At 42.8% G+C, this 25097-nt stretch overlaps 1 protein-coding gene across 2 annotated transcripts in view; it reads left to right on the top strand.

The window, feature by feature from the left end:
- Positions 1-25097, top strand: part of LOC128693496 (uncharacterized) — a 57648-nt gene that overhangs the window by 32069 nt on the left and 482 nt on the right. For both annotated transcript variants that reach the window (XM_070097370.1, XM_070097369.1), the window contains exons 5-7: positions 469-981; positions 2912-3000; positions 25063-25097. The exon at positions 25063-25097 is cut by the window's right edge and continues 482 nt beyond it. In XM_070097370.1, coding sequence (XP_069953471.1) covers positions 469-981; positions 2912-3000; positions 25063-25097 — 637 coding nt within the window. The remainder of the gene's footprint in view (positions 1-468; positions 982-2911; positions 3001-25062) is intronic.

The following is a 25097-nucleotide window of genomic DNA, read 5'->3' as shown; positions in this document are numbered from 1 at the left end:
GTTATTTGTTGGTATTATGTTCATTCTAGAGTTTTGTGCATCAGTTGTTAGAGATCCTTTATTAAAATGGTAGTTTAAATATTTTCAACATCACAGACATATGCGTGTGACTGTGAGCCTAGTTTCGAAAACAATTCTAGTTCATTATTGTTACCAGTTAACGAGGCTATAAATTTTTAAATTTTATAGAAAACCTATGACACCTTATCATATCTTACTATTTTCAAGTTAGGTAAAATTGTTATTTTCTTAGTTTTTCTTGTACAGTACAGTATTGTGATGAATTATCGATAAATAAATGTTTTATTGCTTATATTTCTGTAAATTACTCAATTTTTTTTGCTTTCTCATTGTTACTGCTAATATATGTATTTAGTTGGCTTACTGACAATTTGTTTCCCCGCACTGGTCTGCATGGCTTGTTCCGCGCCTGCCCTTGCATCGTTGCCTGCTTCTCACAATCCATAGACATGCTACACCAAAAGGAGTACTCTCTACCTTCTCCTGGCTTTGTTGTATCTATGGGGTCAGGTAATAAGGGAATCCAAATACCTAAGTCAGAGTCTAAGACTGGAGACATGGAAAGTACCTTAATACCTTCCAGTAGATCCCAGCCAGGCAAAGATGTTAAATTACATGGAGCCCACTCTAGGGCAGCAGGTCATTTTAGACCTATGCCAAATTATACCCAAACTGGTTCAGGGAGTGCACGTATCACCCCACAGAGCCTAGGAATTGCATTTCCTACACTACCTAGCAGAGGCGGTGAAAGAAGCAGAGGGAATTCAGGCTCCAAAGCATTGCTTAGCAGGCCAGTATTGCGACTAGGGCTCAAAATGAGGGGAGGTTTAGACTCCTGTAAGATGGATCGGCCAATCCAGCATCACACCTTCCTGGCAGATGTGGCGGATGTGCGGCAGATTGAACAAGGGCTCCTGCAGCTGATGGAAGACTTCCAAGCAGGAAATCTACGAGCTTTTGGTGAGAATTTTGGCATTGGTTGTACACCTCATTTTAGATTTAATATCACTGATTGTGCAATGAAGAGTCTGTACTGTATAGTATATGGTATAGAGGCATGTGTAATGTACAATATGTCAAACATAATAGTTTCAAATTAAAACCAAATCAAATATTGATTTAGAAAAAAAATATTATAGATATAGGTATGGAACAACATAGGCATAATTCTCATTGTAATTTTTTTAATAAAGCCCATTTTGCACTCAGCACTTGGGAAAGGCTTAGAAAAATGCAGTGGAAGGTAGGAGACCTTTGGAAGGGGTGGCTTGATGCAGTTGAAGGGCTCTTGATCTGAGGAACTGAAGCTACCTTCCCTTTGGATCAAACTAATTGGCTTATATTTCCCAGGCACTGTACGACTCCCACAGGTTTAAAATTTCCCCATGAATATAATAATTATAATAGTGGAAGGTAGGAGAGAGAAATATAAACAATTTATCAGTACTCACTAGTCAGTAACACAAAGGTACAGTTACATACTTGAACAAATTAAATTACATACCTGGATAAATTAAAATAAGCAATTTTTTGGCATTCTGAAAACAGTCATTCAATTTTGTTTTTTTGAATATGACTCTCCTTGTTGGCTTTCTTCAAGTAAGTGATAGCTAAACAGGCAACTTTTGGTGGCATGTTTTATGTGTCATTAGCATATTTGTACATGAAGGAAAAATAATTTAAATATTTTGTTTAGTGTTTTACAATATTAAATTTTACATAGCTAATTTTAAATGGGTAAGAGAAGATAGTTTTGACCTTAGCATTTATAAAAGTATCAGTGTCAGAAGAAGCAAGAAAGAAAAGTGGTATATAATATGATCTTGTGTAAATAATATAAATATACAGTATGTACATGTATATATCAAAATTCTAAAATCAGCTAAGTGTTCTTTCTTGTTTCATTGTTGTTCTATCTTTAAGTTGACCTGCTAAGCAGAGCATGTATAGTTCTCCACAGTGTGTATAATATCATCATTTCTCTGCTCTTCTCCTGACTCATCTGATTTGTGTGGTGTGTTTCTCCATTTGCTCTGATGGTGAATCTTCATGATCCTACTAGCTTGCCTTTAATCCTATGTTCTGTATGTCCAGACCATATGGGCATCCTTTCGTTTCGGCATGTGTTTAAGCAAGTCGAATCGACACGATACCATAACCGGAATTACAATTCTTTCTCGACTATTTGGCACAGTCCTTGCTTCATCTTCAACATAAACCTGGATTGCCCTTGGGTGGCTAACCTTCTCATACTCCTTTATGTTTACATGCATCATACAATGAACACCACTTGATTGATATATATATTTTTTTCATTTTCCTTATCTCCTTGAACAATCAATTGTTTTTTATGTTCATATTTTTCTTATATCTTTTGGTCTCTCTTGGGTAGGCAGCATCACCTTCACTGTGGTTTTTTGTTAAAGAAAATCTCTACACAATAATTCTCATCTTTCTAACATTTCTTCTTTCTCCTAATATTGATAGACATTTATTATTTTGTATTATTTATGTATTTCTCTTTTTTCTTTGGTTTTTGCTCTATTTGTGTAATTATTGTGAACCTTGACTGTTGTACTCATTCCTCTTCTTAGTACAAACAGATGGCAACTTCTTTGCTTAACCTGCTGTTCAAAGCAATATGTCTCCACAACTTTAGACAGGTAATGTAACTAGGTACAGTAAAAGGATATTGATAAAGTTTGGGGTTATACATGCTGGAGATCTTACAGTAAAAGCTGCATTTAGCAAAGAGGTTGCTGTATCATCATTAATGACCAGTTCATTAAAGTTAGTAAATCTTTGTGGAAAGAAAGGACAGTGGATAAGAAAAACTGAGGAAGTACTGCATTTGAAAGCTGAATACATAAATATAACTTTTTAATTGCAGGGAAAGATTCTCGGTTACGACAAATGGAAGCCATAAGAGAACAGCAGGAGAGATTGGCACGACTTCATTTCGATGTGGGAGCTGAGCAGGTATTTTAACGGTGAACCTTTGATATTTAACTCGTTTACAGAAGGTGAGTGACACCTGACATCGTGCGTGCGTGTGTGCGTGCGTGTGTGCGTGCGTGCGTGTGTATGTGTGTGTGTGCGCGTGTGTGTGTGTGTGTACTCACCTATTTGTGGTTGCAGGGGTCGAGTCACAGCTCCTGGCCCCGCCTCTTCGCTGATTGCTACTAGGTCCTCTCTCACTCCCTGCCCCATGAGCTCTATCATACCTCGCCTTAAAACTATGTATGGTTCCCGCCTCCACTACGTCACTTTCTAGGCTATTCCACGGCCTGACTACTCTATGACTGAAGAAATACTTCCTAACATCCCTTTGATTCATCTGAGTCTTCAACTTCCAATTGTGACCTCTTGTGTCTGTGTCCCTTCTCTGGAACATCCCGTCTTTGTCTACCTTGTCTATTCCGCGCAGTATTTTATGTGTCGTTATCATGTCTCCCCTGACCCTCCTGTCCTCCAGTGTCGTCAGGCTGATTTCCCTCAACCTTTCTTCGTAGGACAATCCCCATAGCTCTGGGACTAGTCTTGTTGCAAACCTTTGCACTTTCTCTAATTTCTTGACGTGCTTGACAAGGTGTGGATTCCAAACTGGTGCTGCATACTCCAGTATGGGCCTGACGTAAATGGTATACAGAGTCTTAAACGAATCCTTACTGAGGTATCGGAACGCTATCCGTAGGTTTGCCAGGCGCCCGTATGCTGCAGCAGTTATCTGATTGATGTGCGCCTCAGGAGATATGCTCGGTGTTACACTCACCCCCAGATCTTTTTCCTTGAGTGAGGTTTGCAGTCTCTGGCCATCTAAACTATATTGTGTCTGCGGTCTTCTTTGCCCTTCCCCAATCTTTATGACTTTGCATTTGGCAGGGTTAAATTCAAGGAGCCAGTTGCTGGACCAGGCTTGTAGCCTGTCCAGGTCTCTTTGTAGTCCTGCCTGATCCTCATCCGATTTGATTCTTCTCATTAACTTCGCATCATCTGCAAACAAGGACACTTCTGAGTCTATCCCTTCCGTTATGTCGTTCACATATACCAAGAACAGCACAGGTCCTAGGACTGACCCCTGTGGAACCCCGCTTGTCACAGGCGCCCACTCTGACACCTCGTCACGTACCATGACTCGTTGTTGCCTCCCTGTCAGGTATTCTCTGATCCATTGCAGTGCCTTTCCTGTTATGTGTGCCTGATCCTCTAGCTTTTGCAGTAACCTCTTGTGAGGAACTGTGTCGAAGGCCTTCTTGCAGTCCAAAAATATGCAGTCGATCCACCCTTCTCTCTCTTGTCTTACTTCTGTCACCTTGTCATAAAACTCTAGTAGGTTTGTGACACAGGATTTTCCTTCCCTGAAACCGTGCTGGTTGTCAATTATACACTTGTTTCTTTCCAGGTGCTCCACCACTCTCCTCCTGATGATCTTCTCCATGACCTTGCATACTATACACGTTAGTGATACAGGTCTGTAGTTTAGGGCCTCATGTCTGTCTCCCTTTTTAAAAATTGGGACTACATTTGCCATTTTCCATACCTCAGGGAGTTGCCCAGTTTCAAATGATGTGTTGAAGATCTTTGTTAATGGCTCACACAATATCTCTGCTCCCTCTTTAAGGACTCATGGAGAGATGTTGTCTGGTCCCACCGCCTTTGAGGTGTCAAGTTCGCATAGCAGCTTCTTCACCTCCTCCTTGGTTATATGTACCTCATCCAGCACTTGCTGGTGTGCCCCCCTGTTCTGATTTCCTGGAGTCCTACTGGTTTCCACTGTAAATACCTCTTTAAATCTTGTGTTGAGCTCCTGACATACCTCTCGGTCGTTTCTTGTGAATTCCCCATCACTCTTCCTCAGTCTGATTACCTGGTCCTTGACTGTTGTTTTCCTCCTGATGTGGCTGTACAACAGCTTTGGGTCAGTCTTTACTTTTGATGCTATGTCATTTTCATATTGTCTCTGAGCCTCCCTTCTTATCTGTGCATATTCGTTTCTGTGTGTGTGTGCGTGTGCGTGTGTGCGCATGCGTGTGCATGCGTGCATGCATGTGTGTACTCACCTAGTTGAGGTTGCAGGGATCAAGTCCTAGCTCCTGGCCCTGCCTCTTCACTGGTCGCTACTAGGTCACTCTCCCTGAACCGTGAGCTTTATCATACCTCTGCTTAAAGCTATGTATGGATCCTGCCTCCACTACATCGCTTCCCAAACTATTCCACTTCCTGACTACTCTGTGGCTAAAGAAATACTTCCTAACATCCCTGTGATTCATCTGTGTCCCCTTGTTGCTGTGTCCCATCTCTGGAACATCCTGTCTTTGTCCACCTTGTCAATTCCTCTCAGTATTTTGTATGTCGTTATCATGTCCCCCCTATTTCTCCTGTCCTCCAGTGTCATCAGGTCGATTTTCCTTAACCTCTCCTCGTAGGACATACCCCTTAGCTCTGGGACTAGTCTTGTTGCAAACCTTTGCACTTTCTCTAGTTTCTTTATGTGCTTGGCTAGGTGTGGGTTCCAAACTGGTGCCGCATACTCTAATATGGGCCTAATGTACACAGTGTACAGGGTCCTGAACGATTCCTTATTAAGATGTCGGAATGCTGTTCAGAGGTTTGCTAGGCGCCCATATGCTGCAGCAGTTATTTGGTTGATGTGTGCCACAGGAGATGTGCCTGGTGTTATACTCACCCCAAGATCTTTTTCCTTGAGTGAGGTTTGTAGTCTCTGGCCCCCTAGACTGTACTCTGTCTGCGGTCTTCTTTGCCCTTCTCCAATCTTCATGGCTTTGCACTTGGTGGGGTTGAACTCCAGAAGCCAATTGCTGGACCAGGTCTGCAGCCTGTCCAGATCCCTTTGTAGTTCTGCCGGGTCTTCGACCGAATGAATTCTTCTCATCAACTTCACGTCATCTGCAAATGGGTACACTTCGGAGTCTATTCCTTCTGTCATGTCATTCACAAATACCAGAAACATCACTGGCCCTAGGACTGACCCCTGTGGGACCCCACTGGTCACAGGCACCCACTCTGACACCTCGCGACGTACCATGACTTGCTGCTGTCTTCCTGACAAGTATTCCCTGATCTATTGTAGTGCCTTCCCTGTTATCCCTGCCTGGTCCTCCAGTTTTTGCACTAATCTCTTGTGTGGAACTGTGTCAAATGCCTTCTTACAGTCCAAGAAAATGCAATCTACCCACCCCTCTCTCTCTTGTCTTACTGCTGTCACCATGTCATAGAACTCCAGTAGGTTTGTGACACAGGATTTCCCGTCCCTGAAACCATGTTGGCTGCTGTTGATGAGATCATTTCTTTCTAGGTGTTCCACCACTCTTCTCCTGATAATCTTCTCCATGACCTTGCATATTATACATGTCAGTGACACTGGTCTGTAGTTTAATGCTTCATGTCTGTCTCCTCTTTTAAAAATTGGGACTACATTTGCTGTCTTCCATGCCTCAGGCAATCTCCCTGTTTCGATAGATTTATTGAATATTGTTGTTAGGAGTACACATAGCGCCTCTGCTCACTCTCTTAGGACCAATGGAGAAATGTTATCTGGCCCCATTGCCTTTGAGGTATCTAGCTCACTCAGAAGCCTCTTCACTTCTTCCTTGGTTGTGTGTACTGTGTCCATCACTTGGTGGTGTACCCTACCTCTCCGTCTTTCTGGAGCCCCTTCTGTCTCCTCTATGAACACTTCTTTGAATCTCATGTTGAGTTCCTCACATACTTCACGGTCATTTCTTGTTGTCTCTCCTTCCTTCTTTAGCCTGATTACCTGATCCTTGACTGTTGTTTTCCTTCTGATGTGGCTGTACAACAGCTTCGGGTCAGATTTGGCTTTCGCTGCTATGTTGTTTTCATATTGTCGTTGGGCCTCCCTTCTTATCTGTGCATATTCATTTCTGGCTCTGCGACTGCTCTCCTTATTCTCCTGGGTCCTTTGCCTTCTATACTTCTTCCATTCCCTAGCACACTTGGTTTTTGCCTCCCTGCACCTTTGGGTGAACCATGGGCTCATCCTGGCTTTTTCATTATTCCTGTTACCCTTGGGTACAAACCTCTCCTCAGCTTCCTTGCATATTGTTGTTACATATTCCATCATCTCATTTACTGGCTTCCCTGCCAGTTCTTCCCACTGAACCCCGTTCAGGAAGTTCCTCATTCCCATGTAGTCCCCTTTCTTGTAGTTTGGCTTCATTCGCCCCGGCCTTCCTGCTTTCCCCTCCACTAGCTCCTAGCCCCTCCTCTTCACTGGCTGCTACTAGGTCACTCCTCCTGCTCCATGAACTTTATCATACCTCTTCATAAAACTATGTATGGATCCTGCCTCCACTACATCACTTCCCAGACTATATCACTTCCTGACAAATCTGTGACTGAAGAAATCCTTTCTAACATCCTTGTGATTCATCTGAGTCTTCAGCTTCCAACTGTGACCCCTTGTTGCTGTGCCCCATCTCTGGAACATCCTGCCTCTGTCCACCTTCTCAATTCCTCTCAGTATTTTATGTCATTACCATATCCCCCCTATCTCTCCTGTTCTCCACTGTCATCAGGTCGATTTACCTTAACCCTCCACGTAGGACATGCCCCTTAGCTCCGGGACTGGTCTTGTTGCAAACCTTTGCACTTTCTCTAATTTCTTTTCGTGCTTAGCTAGGTGTGGATTCCAAACTGGTGCTGCATACTCCAATATAAGCCCAACGTAACGGTGTACAGGGTTCTGAACAATTATGATTCCTCATTGAGATGTCGGAATGCTACTCTTAGGTTTGCTAGGTGCCCGTATGCTGCAGCAGTTATTTGGTTGATGTGCGCCTCAGGAGATGTGCCCGGTGTTATACTCACCCCTAGATCCTTTTTCTTAAGTGAGGTTTGTAGTCTCTGGCCCCCTAGACTGTAATCCGTCTGTGATCCTCTTTGCCCTTCCCCCAATTTTCATGACTTTGCACTTGGTGGGGTTGAACTCCAGGAGCCAGTTTCTGGACTAGGCCTGCAGCCTGTTCAGATCCCTTTGTAGTTCTGCCTGGTTCTCATCTGATTGAATTCTTCTCATCAACTTCACATCATCTGCAAACAGAGACACTTCTGAGTCTGTTCCTTCTGTCATGTCTTTCACATAAACCAGAAACAGCACTGGTCCTAGGACTGTCCCCTGTGCAACCCTGCTCATCACAGGTGCCCACTCTGACACCCCATCACATACCATGACTTACTGTTGTCTTCCTGACAGGTATTCCCTGATCCATTGCAGTGCCTTCCCTGTTATCCCTACCTGGTCCTCCAGCTTTTGCGCTAATCTCTTGTGTGGAACTGTGTCAAAAGCCTTCTTACAGTCCAAGAAAATGCAATCTACCCACCCCTCTCTTGTCTTACTGCTGTCAACCTGTTGTAGAATTCCAGTAGGTTTGTGACACAGAATTTCCCGTCCCTGAAACCATGCTGGTTGTTGTTGATAAGTTCATTCCTTTCTAGGTCCTCCAGTACTTTTCTTCTGATAACCTTCTCCATGACTTCACATACTATTCATGGCAGTGACATTGGTCCGTAGTTTAATACTTTGTGTCATCTGTCTCCTTTTTTAAAAATTGGGACAACATTTGCTGTCTTCTGTACTGCAGATAGTCACCCTATTTTGATAGATGTGTTGAAGATTGTTATTAGTGGTACACATAGCACCTCTGCTCCCTCTCTCAGGACCCATGGAGAGATGTTTTATGGCCCAGTCGCCTTTGGGGTATCTATCTCGCACAGCAGCCTCTTCACTTCTTCCTCAGTTGTATGTATTGTGTCCAACACTTGATGATGAACCCCATCTCTCTGTCTTTCTGGAGTCGCTTCTGTCTCCACTGTGAACACTTCTTTGAATTTCATGTTGAGCTCCTCACATACTTCATGGTCATTTTTTGTGATCTTCCCTCCTCCCTTCCTCAGCCTGATTACCTGGTTCTTGACTGATGTTTTCCTCTTGATGTGGCTGTACAACAGCTTCAGGTCAGATTTGGCTTTGGCTGCTATGTCATTTTCATATTGCCATTGGGCCTCCCTTCTTACCTATGCATATTCATTTCTGGCTCTCCGACTTCTCTCCTTATTCTCCTGGGTCCTTTGCCTTCTGTACTTGTTCCATTCTCTAGCACACTTGGTTTTGGCCTCCCTACACCTCTGGGTGAACCAAGGGCTTATCCTGGCTTTCTCGTTATTTCTGTTACCCTTGGGTACAAACCTCTCCTCAGCTTCCTTGCATATTGTTGTCACATATTCCATCATCTCATTTACTGACTTCCCTGCCAGTTCTCTGTCACACTGAACCCCATGAAAGAAATTTTTCATGCCTACATAGTCCCCTCCCTTGTAGTTTGGCTTCATTCGTCCTGCCCTTCCTGCTTCTCTCTCCACTTGTAACTATTATGTATTCAAAGCTCAGAACCACATGGTCACTGGCCCCGAGAGGTCTTTCATATGTTATGTCCTCAATATCTGCACTAATCAAGGTGAATACTAGGTCCAGTCTTGCTTGTTCATCCTCTCCTCTCGCTCTGGTAGTGTCCCTTACATGTTGGTACATGAGGTTTTCCAGTACCACCTCCATCATCTTAGCCCTCCACGTTTCTGGGCCCCCATGGGGCTCCAGGTTCTCCCAGTCGATTTCCTTGTGGTTGAAGTTACCCATAATCATTAGCTTCGTCCTGCTCACATGAGCCCTTCTTGCCACTTCAGCCAGTTTGTCCACCGTTGCTCTTTTGCTCTCATACTCTTGCCTTGGCCTCCTGCTATTCTGTAGTGGGTTATACATCACTGCAGTTGCCACCTTGGAACCTCTGGACTGAAGTGTTCCTTTTATGTAATCTCTTGCTTCTCCTCTGTCTCCCCTCCAGCTCATCAAGATCCCATTGATTTTTGATGGGCAATGCTACTCCTCCAACCTCTCTGTTCCCTCTGTCTTTCCTCATGATCTGTATCCCATTGGAAAGATAGCATCTGTTATCATTCCTGTGAGCTTCGTTTCTGTGAAAGCTATGGTGTCCGGTGATGCCTCTTTTGTCTGTGTCCTCTACCTCAGCTGCTGTTGTTCTGTTAATGTTCTGTCTCGGTCCAGGAATGCCCTCTTGTACGTTGTTGATTCCTTCAGCCATGGTTTTTCTTACAGGATCCTGTTTCGCACTGTTTCTGTCTTGAAAATCAGCTTGACCGGCCATTGTCTGCCTTTCAGATACTCCCCTATTCTCTGAAAATTTACTATCTCAGTCATGTCCTCCTCGCCTAATGCTTTGATTATGTTTTCACTCTCCTGTGTGTGTGTGCGTGTGCATGTGTGTGCATGTGCATATGTGTGTGTGTGTGCATATGTGTGTGTGTGTGCATGTGTGTGTGTATGTGTACCTAGAGAGTATTGGAGGGTGTTCTGGGGGTTAATGCCCCCATGGCCCTGTCCATGCCAAGTCCTTGTGGTGGATCAGGGCCTGATTAACCAAGCTATTGTGTGTGTACTTACCTATTTACACTCACCTATTTGTGGATGCAGGGGTCAAGACTCGGCTCCTGGCCCTGCCTCTTCACTGATCACTACTAGATCCTCTCTCCCTGCTCCATGAGCTTTATCATACCTTGTCCTAAAGCTATGTATGGTTCCTGCCTCCAGTACCTCACTTTCCAGACTATTCTACTTCCTGACAACTCTGTGACTGAAGAAATACTTTCTAACATCCCTTTGACTCATCTGAGTCTTCAACTTCCAATTGTGGCTCCTTGTTTCTGTGTCCCATCTCTGGAACATCCTGTCTCTGCCCACTTTATCTATTCCTCGCAATATTTAGTATGTCATTATCATGTCTCCCCTAACCCTCCTGTCCTCCAGCGTCATCAGGCCCATTCCCCTTAACCTTTCTTCATAGGACATTGCCCTTACCTCTGGAACTAGCCTTGTTGCAAACCTTTGCACTTTCTCTAATTTCTTGATGTGCTTGACCAGGTGTGAGTTCCAAACTGGTGCTGCATAATCCAGTATGGGCCTGATATACAAGGTGTACAGTGTTTTGAACGGTTCCCAGGTTTCCCAGGCTCCCATATGCTGCAGCAGTTATCTGGTTGATGTGTGCTTCTGGAGACATGCTTGGTATTATACTCATCCCAAGACCTTTCTACTTGAGTGAGGTTTGCAGTCTTTGGCCACCTAGCCTATACTCTGTCTGCGGTCTTCTTTGCCCTTCCCAAATCTTCATGACTTTGCATTTGGCTGGGTTAAATTTGAGTAGCCAGTTGCTGGACCATGCTTCCAACCTGTCCAGGTCTCTTTGGAGTCCTGCCTGATCCTCATCTGATATAATTCTTCTCATTAACTTCATATCATCTGTAGACAGGGACACTTCTGAGTCTATCCCTTCCTTCATGTCATTCACATATACCAAAAACAGCACTGGTCCTAGGACTGACTCCTGTGGAACCCCACTCGTCACAGGTGCCCATTGTGATACTTCATCTCGTACCATGACTCATTGTTGCCTCCCTGTCAGGTATTCTCTGATCCATTGCAGTGCCCTTCCTGTTATTCATGCCTGATCCTCTAGCTTCTGCAGTAATCTCTTGTAAGGAACTGTGTCGAAGGCCTTCTCGCATTCCAAGACAATGCAGTCAACTCACCCCTCTCTCTTGTGTCTTACTTCTGTTACCTTGTCATAAAACTCCAGGAGGTTTGTGACACAGGATTTGCCATCCATGAATCCATGCTGGTTGTCATTTGTAATCTTGTTCTGTTCCAGGTGCTCTACCACTCTCCCCTCATAATCTTGTCCATGACTTTGCATACTATACATGTTAGTGACACTTGCCTATAGTTTAGTGCCTAGTTTCTGTCTTCTTTCTTAACCCTTTGAGGGTCAACAGGCCCTCTCCGAGACTCGTTCTCAGGGTCGGCCAAATTTAAAAAAAAGAAAAAAAAAATTCTTATGAAAAGATAGAGAATCTTTTCCCAATCATAATGACATCAAAAGTATGAAATTTGATGGAAAACTTACGGAATTATGCTCTCGCGAAGTTAGCGGTCTTGGCAATGTTTATGCATCGGTGATTTTGTCCACTTTGAGCCCCATTTTCGGCCAATTCCACTGTTCTAGTCGACAAAAAACATGAATATTTCGCTAGAACTCCATTTTTTTCTATCGAATGAGTACAAGAAACCACCCATTTACCAATTTCAACTATCCAGTACAGTGGTCAGAATTTAGCAATTTTGCCAATTTCACACAAATTTCAAAAGATGCCAATTTCCGAATAGGGTCCAGAATAAACAAGAAAGACATTCCTGGCACTAAAATGACATTTCCTCTGTTCATTAGTCACGTCTCAAGGCCCCTCTTACATTCTTTTGCTTTCCACTTTGAATTTTTATTCTCACAAAAAATAGATTTACTGCTATGCAGACTACTGTATTAGTGTAAAAAATGGTATAAATAATATTGGCGCACTTGCGAAAGAATATTAGACTCACCAGTTGACGTGTATTGGATGCTTGGCATGATTTGTTTACTTTTGAACTTTGGTAAAAATTGAACATTTCTGCTACTTTGAGCTCAATTTCAAGGTACTTTTCATTGTAAAACCAGTCAAAATCATATCAATTTCTGTAATATGTCTTCCATTCTATAAAATAAGATCAGGAAAACTAGAATACAGCAATAAATACCATACGAAAATACAGTGCAAAGTCGCTGATTTATTCCAAAAAAACAGTCAAAGTTTTTTTTTTCTCATTATGCACTGTGTGCTGCAGGATTTTGTTTTATACTGTGCACACTGACCACATAGACCCATTCTTTCATATGTAGGCCTACCAGCTTTCTCCCACTAGATTTGAGGGCGCTAGAATTTAGGCGTACTAGTACGTCAAAAACCCTGGGTCGTAAGCCATACTAGTACGGCCGAAACCCTCAAAGGGTTAAAAATGGGAACTACATTTGCTGTCTTCCATATCTCAGGTAGTTGTCCAGTTTTGCTGGATGTGTTGAAGTCATGGTTAGTGGCACACACTGCGTCTCCGCTATCTCTCTAAGTACCCACGAGGAGATGTTGTCCGGTCCCATCGCCTTTGAGGCATCAAGGTCACTTAGCAGCTTCTTCACCTCCTCCACAGTTGTGTGTATGTCATCCAACACTTGTTGGTATATTCCTTGTTGGTGTCCCCCTCTGTTCTGTCTTCCCAGAGTCCCTCCTCTCTCCACTGTAAATACTTCTTTAAATCTCGTGATGAGCTCCTCACATACCTCTTGATCGTTTCTTGTGAGTTCCGCACCTTCTTTCCTCAGCCTTATCGCCTGGTCTTTGACTGCTGTCTTCCTCCTAATATGGCTATACAGCAGTTTCAGGTCAGACTTGACTTTTGATGCTATGTTGTTTTCATACTGTTGCTGGGCCTCCCTCCTTATCTGTGCATTCTCGTTTCTAGCTCTTCGACCAATATCCTTATTTTCCTGGGTCCTTTGCCTTTTGTACTTTTTCCATTCTCTAGTGCACTTACTTTTTGCCTCCCTACGCCTTCGGGTAAACCAAGGACTCGGGTAAACCCAGACTGAATTGTACCTACTATATAATCCCTTTCTCCAATCTTGTCCATGCCTTCTATTTCCTCAAGTCCTCATTGTTTTTTTATAAGCAGTGCAACCCCTCCTCCCCCTCTGCTCCTATCTTTCCTCAGTATCTGATATCCTGGTGGGAAGATTGCATCTGTTATTGTCCCATTGAGTTTCACTTCTGTGACTGCTATGATGTCTGGGGACTTCTCATTGATTCTTTCATGCCACTCCTCATATTTATTCGTTATTCCATCTGCGTTTGTGTACCAAACCTTCAACTTCTTTTCTAAAACTGTGGCCCTGGTTGAATATTGGGGTTGGGGGAGTGGGAGCCCTGGCAGGGGCCTATGGGGGGTTGTGGTGGGGGTGGGGTTTGTGATGAAGGGGGTGAGGGCAGAGTGCCCATAGGGGGGTTGCTGTTTGTGTGGGGTTTGTAATGTTGGGGGTGGGGACAGAGGGAACAATGTGTGGGTTTTGGTTTGGAGTGTTCAGTTGCATTGGGCTTGTCATGTGTGTGTGTATGTATATTTTTTAAGTTGTTTGGTTAACTCAGTGTCAGGTTTAGAAAAATCACTACAATAATAATAATAATAATAATAATAATAATAATAATAATGCAATTGACCACAGACTAAGGAAGATGGAATGCATAGAGTTGTTCATTACCTGAATATTTATTCAACGACTTTTTTGTTGACAAGCTGTTGGGGATGTTCACTGTAGTTATATTGTAGAACACTGCTGGGAATGGTCACTGTAGTTATATTGTAGAACACTTCTGGGGATGTTTATTGTAGTTATATTGTAGAATACTTCTGGTGATGTTTATTGTAGTTATATTGCAAAAATCATGTAATATTTTGTTCAGATTTTTAACCCAGAGGGCTAGCCACCCAGGACACCACAATAAAGTCTGTGCATCATGAGAGACTTATCTGTTTTACTTCCATGGTGCACCCCTCAGGGTGTGATCTACAACAATTGACTAACACCCCAGATACCTACTTACTGCTAGGTGAATGGGGACAACAGGTGTAAGGAAATATGCCCATCATTTCATCAGTACTGGGTAGCAATCCCCAGTCTCTCAGTGTGAGCTGAGGATGCTGTCAAATGAACCACAAGCAATGCTGATGGGGATGTATACTGTAGGTATATTGCAAAAAGCTGCTGAGGATATACAGTATACTGTAATTACTTAGGCCATCCCTTATTTTATTACATAATACCATATTCATATGGTGCCCCGTGGCCTGATGCCTAAAGCTCTCACTTCACACGGTGAGGTGTCCGGGTTTGATTCCTGGCGAGGGTAGAAACATTGGGCATGTTTCTTTACACCGGTTGTCTAAGTTCCCCATCAATAAAATGGGTACATTGAAGTTAGTTGACTGGTGTGGGTCGCATCCTGGGACAAAACTGACCTAATTTGCCTGAAATGCTCTGCATAACAAGCGGCTTTCTTCGTAGTAGTATGTCACTGATGTCAGCTAGAATTGTATACCTTGTACATGTACTTGTAGAAATAAAGCAAATCTGGTATTTTACAGTTCTAGCCACGGCATTATGCCGCCCCTCCCCCACACACGTACCAAAGCACAAACACATGCAGTGGACCCTCGGTTTTTGTGTTTAACCCTTAACCCTTTCAGGGTTTCGGCCATACTAGTACGGCTTACACACCAGGGTTTTTGACGTACTAGTACGCCTAAATTCTAGCGCCCTCAAATCTAGTGAGAGAAAGCTGGTAGGCCTACACATGAAAGAATTGGTCTATGTGGTCAGTGTGCGCAGTATAAAAAAAATCCTGCAGCACACAATGCGTAATGAGGAAAAAAAAACTTTGACCGTGTTTTTGGATTAAAACAGCAACGTTGCACTGTATTTTCGTATGGTATTTATTGTTGTATTCTAGCTTTCTTGGTCTCATTCTATAGAATGGAAGACATATTACAGAAATTGAGATGATTTTGACTGATTTTACAATGAAAAGTACCTTGAAATTTCACTCAAAGTGGCAGAAATGTTCGATTTTTACCAAAGTTCAAAAGTAAACAAATCATGCCAAGCATCCAATACTCGTCAACTGGTGAGTCTGATATATTCTTTCACAAGTGCGCAGATATTATTTATACCATTTTTTACACTAATGCAGTAGTCTGCATAACAGTAAATCTTCTATTTTTTGTGAGAATAAAAATTCAAAGTGGAAAGCAAAAGAATGTAAGAGGGGCGTTGGGACGTGACTAATGAACAGAGGAAATGTCATTTTAATGCCAGGAATGTCTTTCTTGTTTATTCTGGACCTTATTTGGAAATTGGCATCTTTTGAAATTTGTGTGAAATTGGCAAAATCGCTAAATTCTGACCACTATATTGGATAGTTGAAATCGGTAAATAGGTGGTTTCTTGCACTCATTCGATAGAAAAAATGGAGTTCTAGTGAAATAGTTATGATTTTTGTCGACTTGTACATTGGAATTGGCTGAAAATAGGGCTCAAAGTGGGCAAAATCGCCGATGCGTAAATATCGTCGAGACCGCTAACTTTACGAGACCATAATTCCGTAAGTTTTCCATCAAATTTCATACTTTCAGTGTCATTATGATCGGGAAAAGATTGTCTATCTTTTCATGAGAATTTTTTTTTTTTTTTTTTTTTTTTTTGAAATTTGGGCGACCCTAAGAACAAGTCTCTGAGAGGGCCTGTCGACCCTGAAAGGGTTAAACTGTCCAAATGTAAATCTATGTTCACGTGCATAGCGCTCCGAACATAGATCTACGTTTTTTTGACATGCTTTCAAATGGAGAAAATAAAGGTCAGAGCACTATGCATGTTAACCTAGATCTACATTTGGACAGTTTAAGGGTTAATCTGTTTTAGAGAGACCGGCAAAAATGGAAATCGGCGAAAACAGAAATTGGCGAAAACCAAAACCATTTTCCCCATAAGAAATAATGTAAATCCAATTAATCTGTTCCAGACACCCAGCAGTATTAACAAAAAATTTCTTTTTTACCTTAAAGATAGAATTACATGCACAAAAGAATGAACATTCAATATGACACTTACCTTTATTGAAGACCGTTGGTGGTGGATGGAAGACAGGGAGGAGGGGAGAGGGAAGAGAGGTTATTCTTTAGAAGGGGAATCCCCTTCCATAAGAACTCCAGGTATCAAGTCCTTATCCAGGGTCACTTCCCTTCTTTGTTTCTTAATGCCACTAGGACCAGCTTGAGAGTCACTGGACCCCTGTCGCACAAAATATCTGTCCAGATATTTTGTGCGACAGGCGTCTCTTTAAGATTTGCCTAAAATGGGATGTGGCATTGTCATTGTAAAAGTTGCCGGCACGGATTGCAATAACTTAACTCGGTGGCACTCGATGTATGCACAAGGCTTATTCCTCTAAGAAAAAGAAGGAGTAGATGTAAAATAGAAAGAGACAGGCGCTCCCTTTACAGGCGACGGAAAAGAATAACAGAGCGGCTAAAAGAGGTCAATATATCTGAAATGCGCAGGGAGACACTGGTCAGAGAAATAGCAAGCATCGAACTTAAGCTAAAAGAATCCTTTAGGAGTCAGGAATCGCGGGAAGAACTAAAAGCCATAAATGAAATCGAAAGAAACCCAAAGTATTTCTTCTCCTATGCCAAATCAAAATCGAGAACAACGTCCAGTATTGGGCCCTTACTTAAACAAGATGGGTCCTACACAGATGACAACAAGGAAATGAGTGAGCTACTCAAGTCCCAATATGACTCAGTTTTTAGCAAGCCGCTAACCAGACTGAGAGTCGAAGATCAAAATGAATTTTTTATGAGAGAGCCACAAAATTTGATTAACACAAGCCTATCCGATGTTATCCTGACGCCAAATGACTTCGAACAGGCGATAAATGACATGCCCATGCACTCTGCCCCAGGGCCAGACTCATGGAACTCTGTGTTCATCAAGAACTGCAAGAAGCCCCTATCACGAGCCTTTTCCATCCTATGGAGAGGGAGCATGGACACGGGGGTCGTCCCTCAGTTACTAAAAACAACAGACATAGCCCCACTCCACAAAGGGGGCAGTAAAGCAACAGCAAAGAACTACAGACCAATAGCACTAACATCCCATATCATAAAAATCTTTGAAAGGGTCCTAAGAAGCAAGATCACCACCCATCTAGAAACCCATCAGTTACACAACCCAGGGCAACATGGGTTTAGAACAGGTCGCTCCTGTCTGTCTCAACTACTGGATCACTACGACAAGGTCCTAAATGCACTAGAAGACAAAAAGAATGCAGATGTAATATATACAGACTTTGCAAAAGCCTTCGACAAGTGTGACCATGGCGTAATAGCGCACAAAATGCGCGCTAAAGGAATAACAGGAAAAGTCGGTCGATGGATCTATAATTTCCTCACTAACAGAACACAGAGAGTAGTCGTCAACAGAGTAAAGTCCGAGGCAGCTACGGTGAAAAGCTCTGTTCCACAAGGCACAGTACTAGCTCCCATCTTGTTCCTCATCCTCATATCCGACATAGACAAGGATGTCAGCCACAGCACCGTGTCTTCCTTTGCAGATGACACCCGAATCTGCATGACAGTGTCTTCCATTGCAGGCACTGCAAGGCTCCAGGCGGACATCAACCAAATCTTTCAGTGGGCTGCAGAAAACAATATGAAGTTCAATGATGAGAAATTTCAATTACTCAGATATGGTAAACATGAGGAAATTAAATCTTCATCAGAGTACAAAACAAATTCTGGCCACAAAATAGAGCGAAACACCAACGTCAAAGACCTGGGAGTGATTATGTCGGAGGATCTCACCTTCAAGGACCATAACATTGTATCAATCGCATCTGCTAGAAAAATGACAGGATGGATAATGAGAACCTTCAAAACTAGGGAGGCCAAGCCCATGATGACACTCTTCAGGTCACTTGTTCTATCTAGGCTGGAATATTGCTGCACTCTAACAGCACCTTTCAAGGCAGGTGAAATTGCCGACCTAGAAAATGTACAGAGAACTTTCACGGCGCGCATAACGGAGATAAAACACCTCAATTACTGGGAGCGCTTGAGGTTTCTAAACCTGTATTCCCTGGAACGCAGGAGGGAGAGATACATGATTATATACACCTGGAAAATCCTAGAGGGACTAGTACCGAACTTGCACACGAAAATCACTCACTACGAAAGCAAAAGACTTGGCAGACGATGCACCATCCCCCCAATGAAAAGCAGGGGTGTCACTAGCACGTTAAGAGACCATACAATAAGTGTCAGGGGCCCGAGACTGTTCAACTGCCTCCCAGCACACATAAGGGGGATTACCAACAGACCCCTGGCAGTCTTCAAGCTGGCACTGGACAAGCACCTAAAGTCAGTTCCTGATCAGCCGGGCTGTGGCTCGTACGTTGGTTTGCGTGCAGCCAGCAGCAACAGCCTGGTTGATCAGGCGCTGATCCACCAGGAGGCCTGGTCACAGACCGGGCCGCGAGGGCGTTGACCCCCGAAACTCTCTCCAGGTAAACTCCAGGTAAACTTTCTCAGGGTGAAGTTCCTCCACAAATGAATACACCCTATTCCACATTGCACAAATCTCTTTAATCTCTGAAGAAGGCACCTTCTTCCATCTCTCTTCTTCCTCCTCTGAAGCAGTTTCCTGAGCTGTGGTCTGTTGCCCTTGCAGCTCATCAGTGGTTAGCTCTTGATTATGGTCCTTCACCAGCTCTTCCACATCTTGGCCACTCACATCCAACCCCATGGAATTCCCCAATGCCACAGTTGATTGCACAACTGGCATAGGGTTGTCAGGGTAATCCTCAAACCCTTCAAAATCTTTGTTGGGGACACAATCTGGCCACAATTTTCTCCAAGCCGAGTTCATCATCCAGGAAGTCACTCCCTGCCAAGCCTTATCTATAAGGCTTATGCAGTGGAAGATATTGGATTGATCTCCCCAGAACTCTCTTAGGGTCAATTCAGTCCAAGGTTTTGCCAAAGCACCTTTGAAACATTGCTTTAGTGTACAGTTTTTTGAAGTTTGCAATGATCTGCTGTTCCATGGGCTGGATGAGAGGAGTGGTGTTAGAAGGCAAGGACTTCACTGTTACAAAACTGAATTCCTTAGACAATTGGTCTTCCAAGTCAGGAGGATGAGCAGGAGCACTGTCCATTAACAGGAGGCACTGGCGTGGCAATTTATTATCCAGGAGGTATTTCTTCACACTCAGGCCAAACACTTCATTGAACCATTCCAGGAAAATTTCCCTTGTGACCCATGCCCTACTGTTAGTCTGTACATCACACACAATTTACTCTTGACGACACTGTTTTTCTTGAACACTCTGGGATTTTCAGAGTGATACACCAGTAAAGGCTTCACTTTGAAATTCCCACTAGCATTACCACACAACAAGAGAGTTAGCCTGTCTTTCATAGGCTTGTGTCCTGGGAGTGTCTTTTCCTCCTGCGTGATGTAGATCCTCTTTGGCATTTTCTTCCAAAACAGGCTTGTTTTGTCACAATTGAACACTTGTTGGGGTTGGAGTTTTTCAGCCTCTACATAGCCTTTGAATGTCTGAACTGGCACCCTCACCATGCCTTACGACACTGTGTATGCCACTTACCCTACCTTTGATATACCTTTGAAGAATTTCGAGAGTATATCTACTCTCTGAGCCCAGCCATGGGCCAGGCTCGTCTGGTGCTTGCCTGGTCAACCAGGCTGTTGCTGCTGGAGGCCCGCTGCCCCACATATCCATCACAGCCTGGTTGATCTGGCACTTTGCTTCTTGAATTTTTTGAACCAGCCTTTGCTGGCCTTAAATTCACCAACATCAGCACTTGTTGCAGGCATTTTCTTTACGAGATCATCATGCAACTGCCTTGCCTTTTCACAAATTATCGACTGCACAACACAATCTCCCACTGACTGTTTCTCTTTGATCCACACCAACAACAATTTCTCCGCATCTTCGGTTGTTTGGGATCTCTGTTTTGCTATTGCATTCACTGCTTTCGCAACATCAGCTTCCATGATTTCTTTTCTCTTCGCCACAATGGAGCTGCCGAGGTCGGCAATGCGTATGCCACTATCATATTTTTCAACGATTTCTTTTTTCATTTCTACGGTGTTTCTAACTTTCTTTGCCAAAGGACTGGCACTAGGAGCCTTCTTTGGGGCCATGGTGGCTTATTTAGTAGTCACAATAAACAAGTGCCAAAAACAATGGATTATTACGAAATGTTTCGTATGACCTCGCAGGATATGTTCACTCACTGAGAAACGATGTGACTCTGCCTGAGAATGCATATGGGAGGCGGCTTTGTGTGTGCGCTGGGCACTGGACTTGTTCTAGGTCTTCTCCTTGACTGTAATCTTAAATTTCCATCCCATACCCATCACATAGCCAAGAAAATTTCCCAATCAGTAGGAATCCTTTCCAAGATATGCTACTATGTACCACAAACGACTCTCCTTACCCTGTACCACTCTCTAATATATCCTTACCTCACCTATGGTATCTGTGCCTGGGGCTCAACCACAGCCAATCACCTTAAACCCTTAATAATCCAACAAAAAGCTGCTGTGTGGGTGATAACCAGCTCCTGTGCTAGACAGCACACCCCACCACTTTTCAAAAGACTCGCCTTGCTAAATATACAAGACATACACTCTTATTATTGTGCCTACTACATATACAGAACTTGAAACTCCACTGTAAACCTTCCCCTAAAACTACTCCTCGACAGTTACAACAGAATGCACGGTCACAATACAAGGCATGAACCCCTTTTCAACATCCCTCGAGTAAGACTCTCACTGTGCAAGAACGCTATGCACATAAAAGGCCCAAAGATCTGGAACTCGCTACCGGAACAGGTCAAGGATCCCCAGACAACTTATAAATTTAGGACTCTGCTAAAAAATCATCTTATCTCACAATATTAACCAAATCAACCAAACATCTACTGACTAGTTTTATCATGTGACCTCCCGGCTTTTAATTCTGCCATTCCATAAAATATTACCACCTGCACCATTCCTTGTAACTTAGATTTTGTACTAAGTATACATAAGATTTATTAAGTCCAAATAAGATTGTAAAACAGCTAACCACTATTCTATGTTTAGCTTTAAGTAATAATTACTATGTACTATTATCTTATCTAGTTATAATTAGTTACTGTGTATTAGGATTAGTTTGCCCGAAATGCCTCGGCATGATAGTGGCTATCTTTGTACTTAGCAAATCAAAATTGTAATTATGCATTGTAACCTATACAAAGAAATAAACATTATTATTATTATTATTATTATTATTATTATTATTATTATTATTATTATTATTATTATTATCAATGAAAATGGAGGAAATCAACGAAAATGGAACCAATATTTTGACAAAAAAACTTGGCGAAAATGGAAATCGGCGATAACGGAGATCAACAAAAAGGGAGGTCCACTGTTCCATGAAAGATTATAATATATATATATATTTGCACACTTACTGGGGTTTTAGTACTTGGTGCTGCATCCTTTATGCTTAATCACATCCCTCAGCCGTGTTGGAAGACTCTCACAAATTCTTGAGGGTTTGGGGAGGTATATTCCATGCCTCATGTAGGGCAGCCTCCAGCCGTGGGATGGAACTGATATCCTTGGCTAGTAAACTTCGTTTCACTATTGACCAGAGGTTCTCAATAGGGTTTAGGTCTGGGGAATTGCCTGGCCAGTCATTAAAGAACCTAACTTCACAGTCCTTAAGCCACTGTATGACACGGTGTATCATCCTACATAAAAACTGTAGCCCCACACTTGTCAAATGCCTAAGATAAATTGTCACACAATAACTCCTGGTAATTATACTGGTTCATGTACTGTTTTTTGGGAAGCACAATGAGTTCATCAACACTCGAGCACTGAAACATCCCCAAACCATGAGCGAGTCTGGGCGTTTGGTGGTCTCACAGGCAGGGCCGGATTAAGAAGTCTCCGGGCCCTAGGCTATTCAGATTGGCGGGGCCCCTTTGAGTTATGGGTAAGCGAAGCGACCCCTTCCAGCTTGGGGGTGGGGGGGGTCGGTGTGAGCCTGTTTAAGGTCTAATTAAATACATTCTGGCTATTTAGATTAAATTTAATAGGGAAAGTACATCAAGACAACCAAAACCATTTACCAACAGCCATTATAACTATCTTGTTAAATCATGCATTTTAAAGAGAATAAACTCAAGACAGCATAGTATTACTAGATTAGGCTATTAAAGTAGTGACATCATGTACCTATTATATTCAGCATAACCACTACAGCACTATTATTCCCTTTATAAATCACTGACCATTATTGCTATCATTGCATCATGCATAAGACTATCAAATCATATAAACTACAGAAAATTGGAGAGGAATCTCCCATACTCACCCATTAGCGGGAAAACACAGCTGTTCTGATGTAAACAAAGGTGTGTTGAGTGTTGCCATCTATGGTTAGGTTTGCACTTGCACCATGTGCGCAGTCTTGGATGAGCCCCTGAACCCCTTGGACCGCGGGGCCCCCAAATGCGCGGGGCCCTAGGCAAATGCCTAGTTTGCCTATGCGGTAATACAGCCCTGCTCACAGGTGTAGTGTGGGTCTAGCAGGTCATTACCTCTGGGCCAGTACACATGTCCCCCACAGTTACAGGTGAGGGTGAAGGTTGCTTCATTACTCCAAAGTACTTCAGACCACTGTTGAGGATTCCATTGAAGATATTTCTTTGCATAATCCAGTCTACGTTTCTTCTGTGGCTTGGAGAGGATCGGTTTCTTAACCTGGCAGTGACTACCGTAGCCCAGTTCTGACACACGTCTGTTAACAGTTGTTACAAACACCTACGAGAGAAGATCTGAGTTCTTTTCTTTCAATTTTCTAGCAGTTATCTTAGGTGTACACTCTAACTGATTCTTTAACACAGGTAAAGTACAAACATATTTCTTCGAGGGGCCAATCTAAGGTTTGGCAGATGTTAACTCGACACCGCCACCAGCCTTGAAATACTGCACCCAGTTCCTCACTGAATGCTCACACACACCAACATTCTCCACTGTTTCTTTCATCTGGTGCCCAGCTTTGTGAAGCCTTATGATTTGAGCTATAGTTTCAGGTGTTAAAGACTTCCTTTTACCCATAATCAAACATGTATAGCCCCAAAACCAAAGGGAACACCGGACAAAAGGTAGGGGCAGATGAGAGACAAAAGTGCAATGCTTCCTCTCACCATGGCAGCCATGTGAGCACTGAGAAGTCACTGTGGAATGTGGTGGCAGGCCATGACATCATGCTAATGGCTGGTACCTGGTATAATGCACTGACAAAAAAAGACCCCCCTTCCATATGGTATTCCTTTGATTTTTGTCACGGCATTATGATGGGGCGCTCACCCAGCATAATGCCATGACTAGCACTGTATGATGTCCAATTTCTGTCAGTAATTCAGTGTTTGCTGTCTTATGTGATTGGCTCAGCTCCAAAAGCATATTGAAGGCTTTTATGCATAATTAAGTGTTTATGGCTTAATTGAGCTTGGTACTAATGCCAAGGATCTAGAACACTTCTGCAACATAAATTGAAGAACACCTGTATTGAATAAAGCTTCAGGATGTGTGCTGTACTGAAGTTTTATTGCAGAAAACTGCTGAGATGTATACTGTTTTTTTTTCAGAGAACTGCTGGTCATTATAATGTAGAAAGCTTTCTATATTATAACTGCCACTGGAGATACATAAAGTGATGCATGGCAGAGAAGAATAAGTATCAAATCCTAACAATAAATAAAAATGCAGGCGTAGGGGAGAGTGGAGCTATGAAGCTCAAATTACCATAGTTTATTATGGGGCTCTGAACCTAACTTACAGATGCAGTAGACAGTATCTACACATATCCACAGAAGAAACATTAAGAAATCAATTCTTTCACCAACCCAGATTTTGACTATGGTGGCACTAGTTCTTTTCTGCCGTGCAACACTTCATATACGGCACTATAGCTATATTGAGGACTGCTATAGGATGTACATTGTAGTTTTATAGCAGAAAATATCTTAAACCAAATTAGAAGTAGAAACTACCCTCTCTGTGGTGTATAGAAATATACCTAGTGGGATGAATCTTATGAGAGCCATTTTGCCCAGTGGTTAATGCACTGGCCTGTGAGTTTGAGGACTTGCTTGTCATGTGTTCAAGCCTCCACCTGTTATGTGATTTCTTTGCTCAACCACTGGATTCCCTAACTAGGCTGTCATAGAAGTAAAATTGTCATTATTTTGTTTTGCGCAAGAGTATGAAAAGGGAAGAAACAAACTGCCACAAGGTAAATAAATGGAAAACTAGGGAAAGAAATGTGGAGATACGAGAAAAATGAATAGGCTACCAGACTTTACTTATGTTTTATTAATTTTTGTATTTTTTTTGTTATTACTACTTCCAGGATCTTTACCCTCCTTTGTCTGAAGAAGGACTGAG

The sequence above is a fragment of the Cherax quadricarinatus genome, chromosome 57 (assembly GCF_038502225.1).
Source record: "Cherax quadricarinatus isolate ZL_2023a chromosome 57, ASM3850222v1, whole genome shotgun sequence".
Taxonomy (NCBI): domain Eukaryota; kingdom Metazoa; phylum Arthropoda; class Malacostraca; order Decapoda; family Parastacidae; genus Cherax; species Cherax quadricarinatus.
This window is presented reverse-complemented; position numbering and strand designations above follow the sequence as displayed.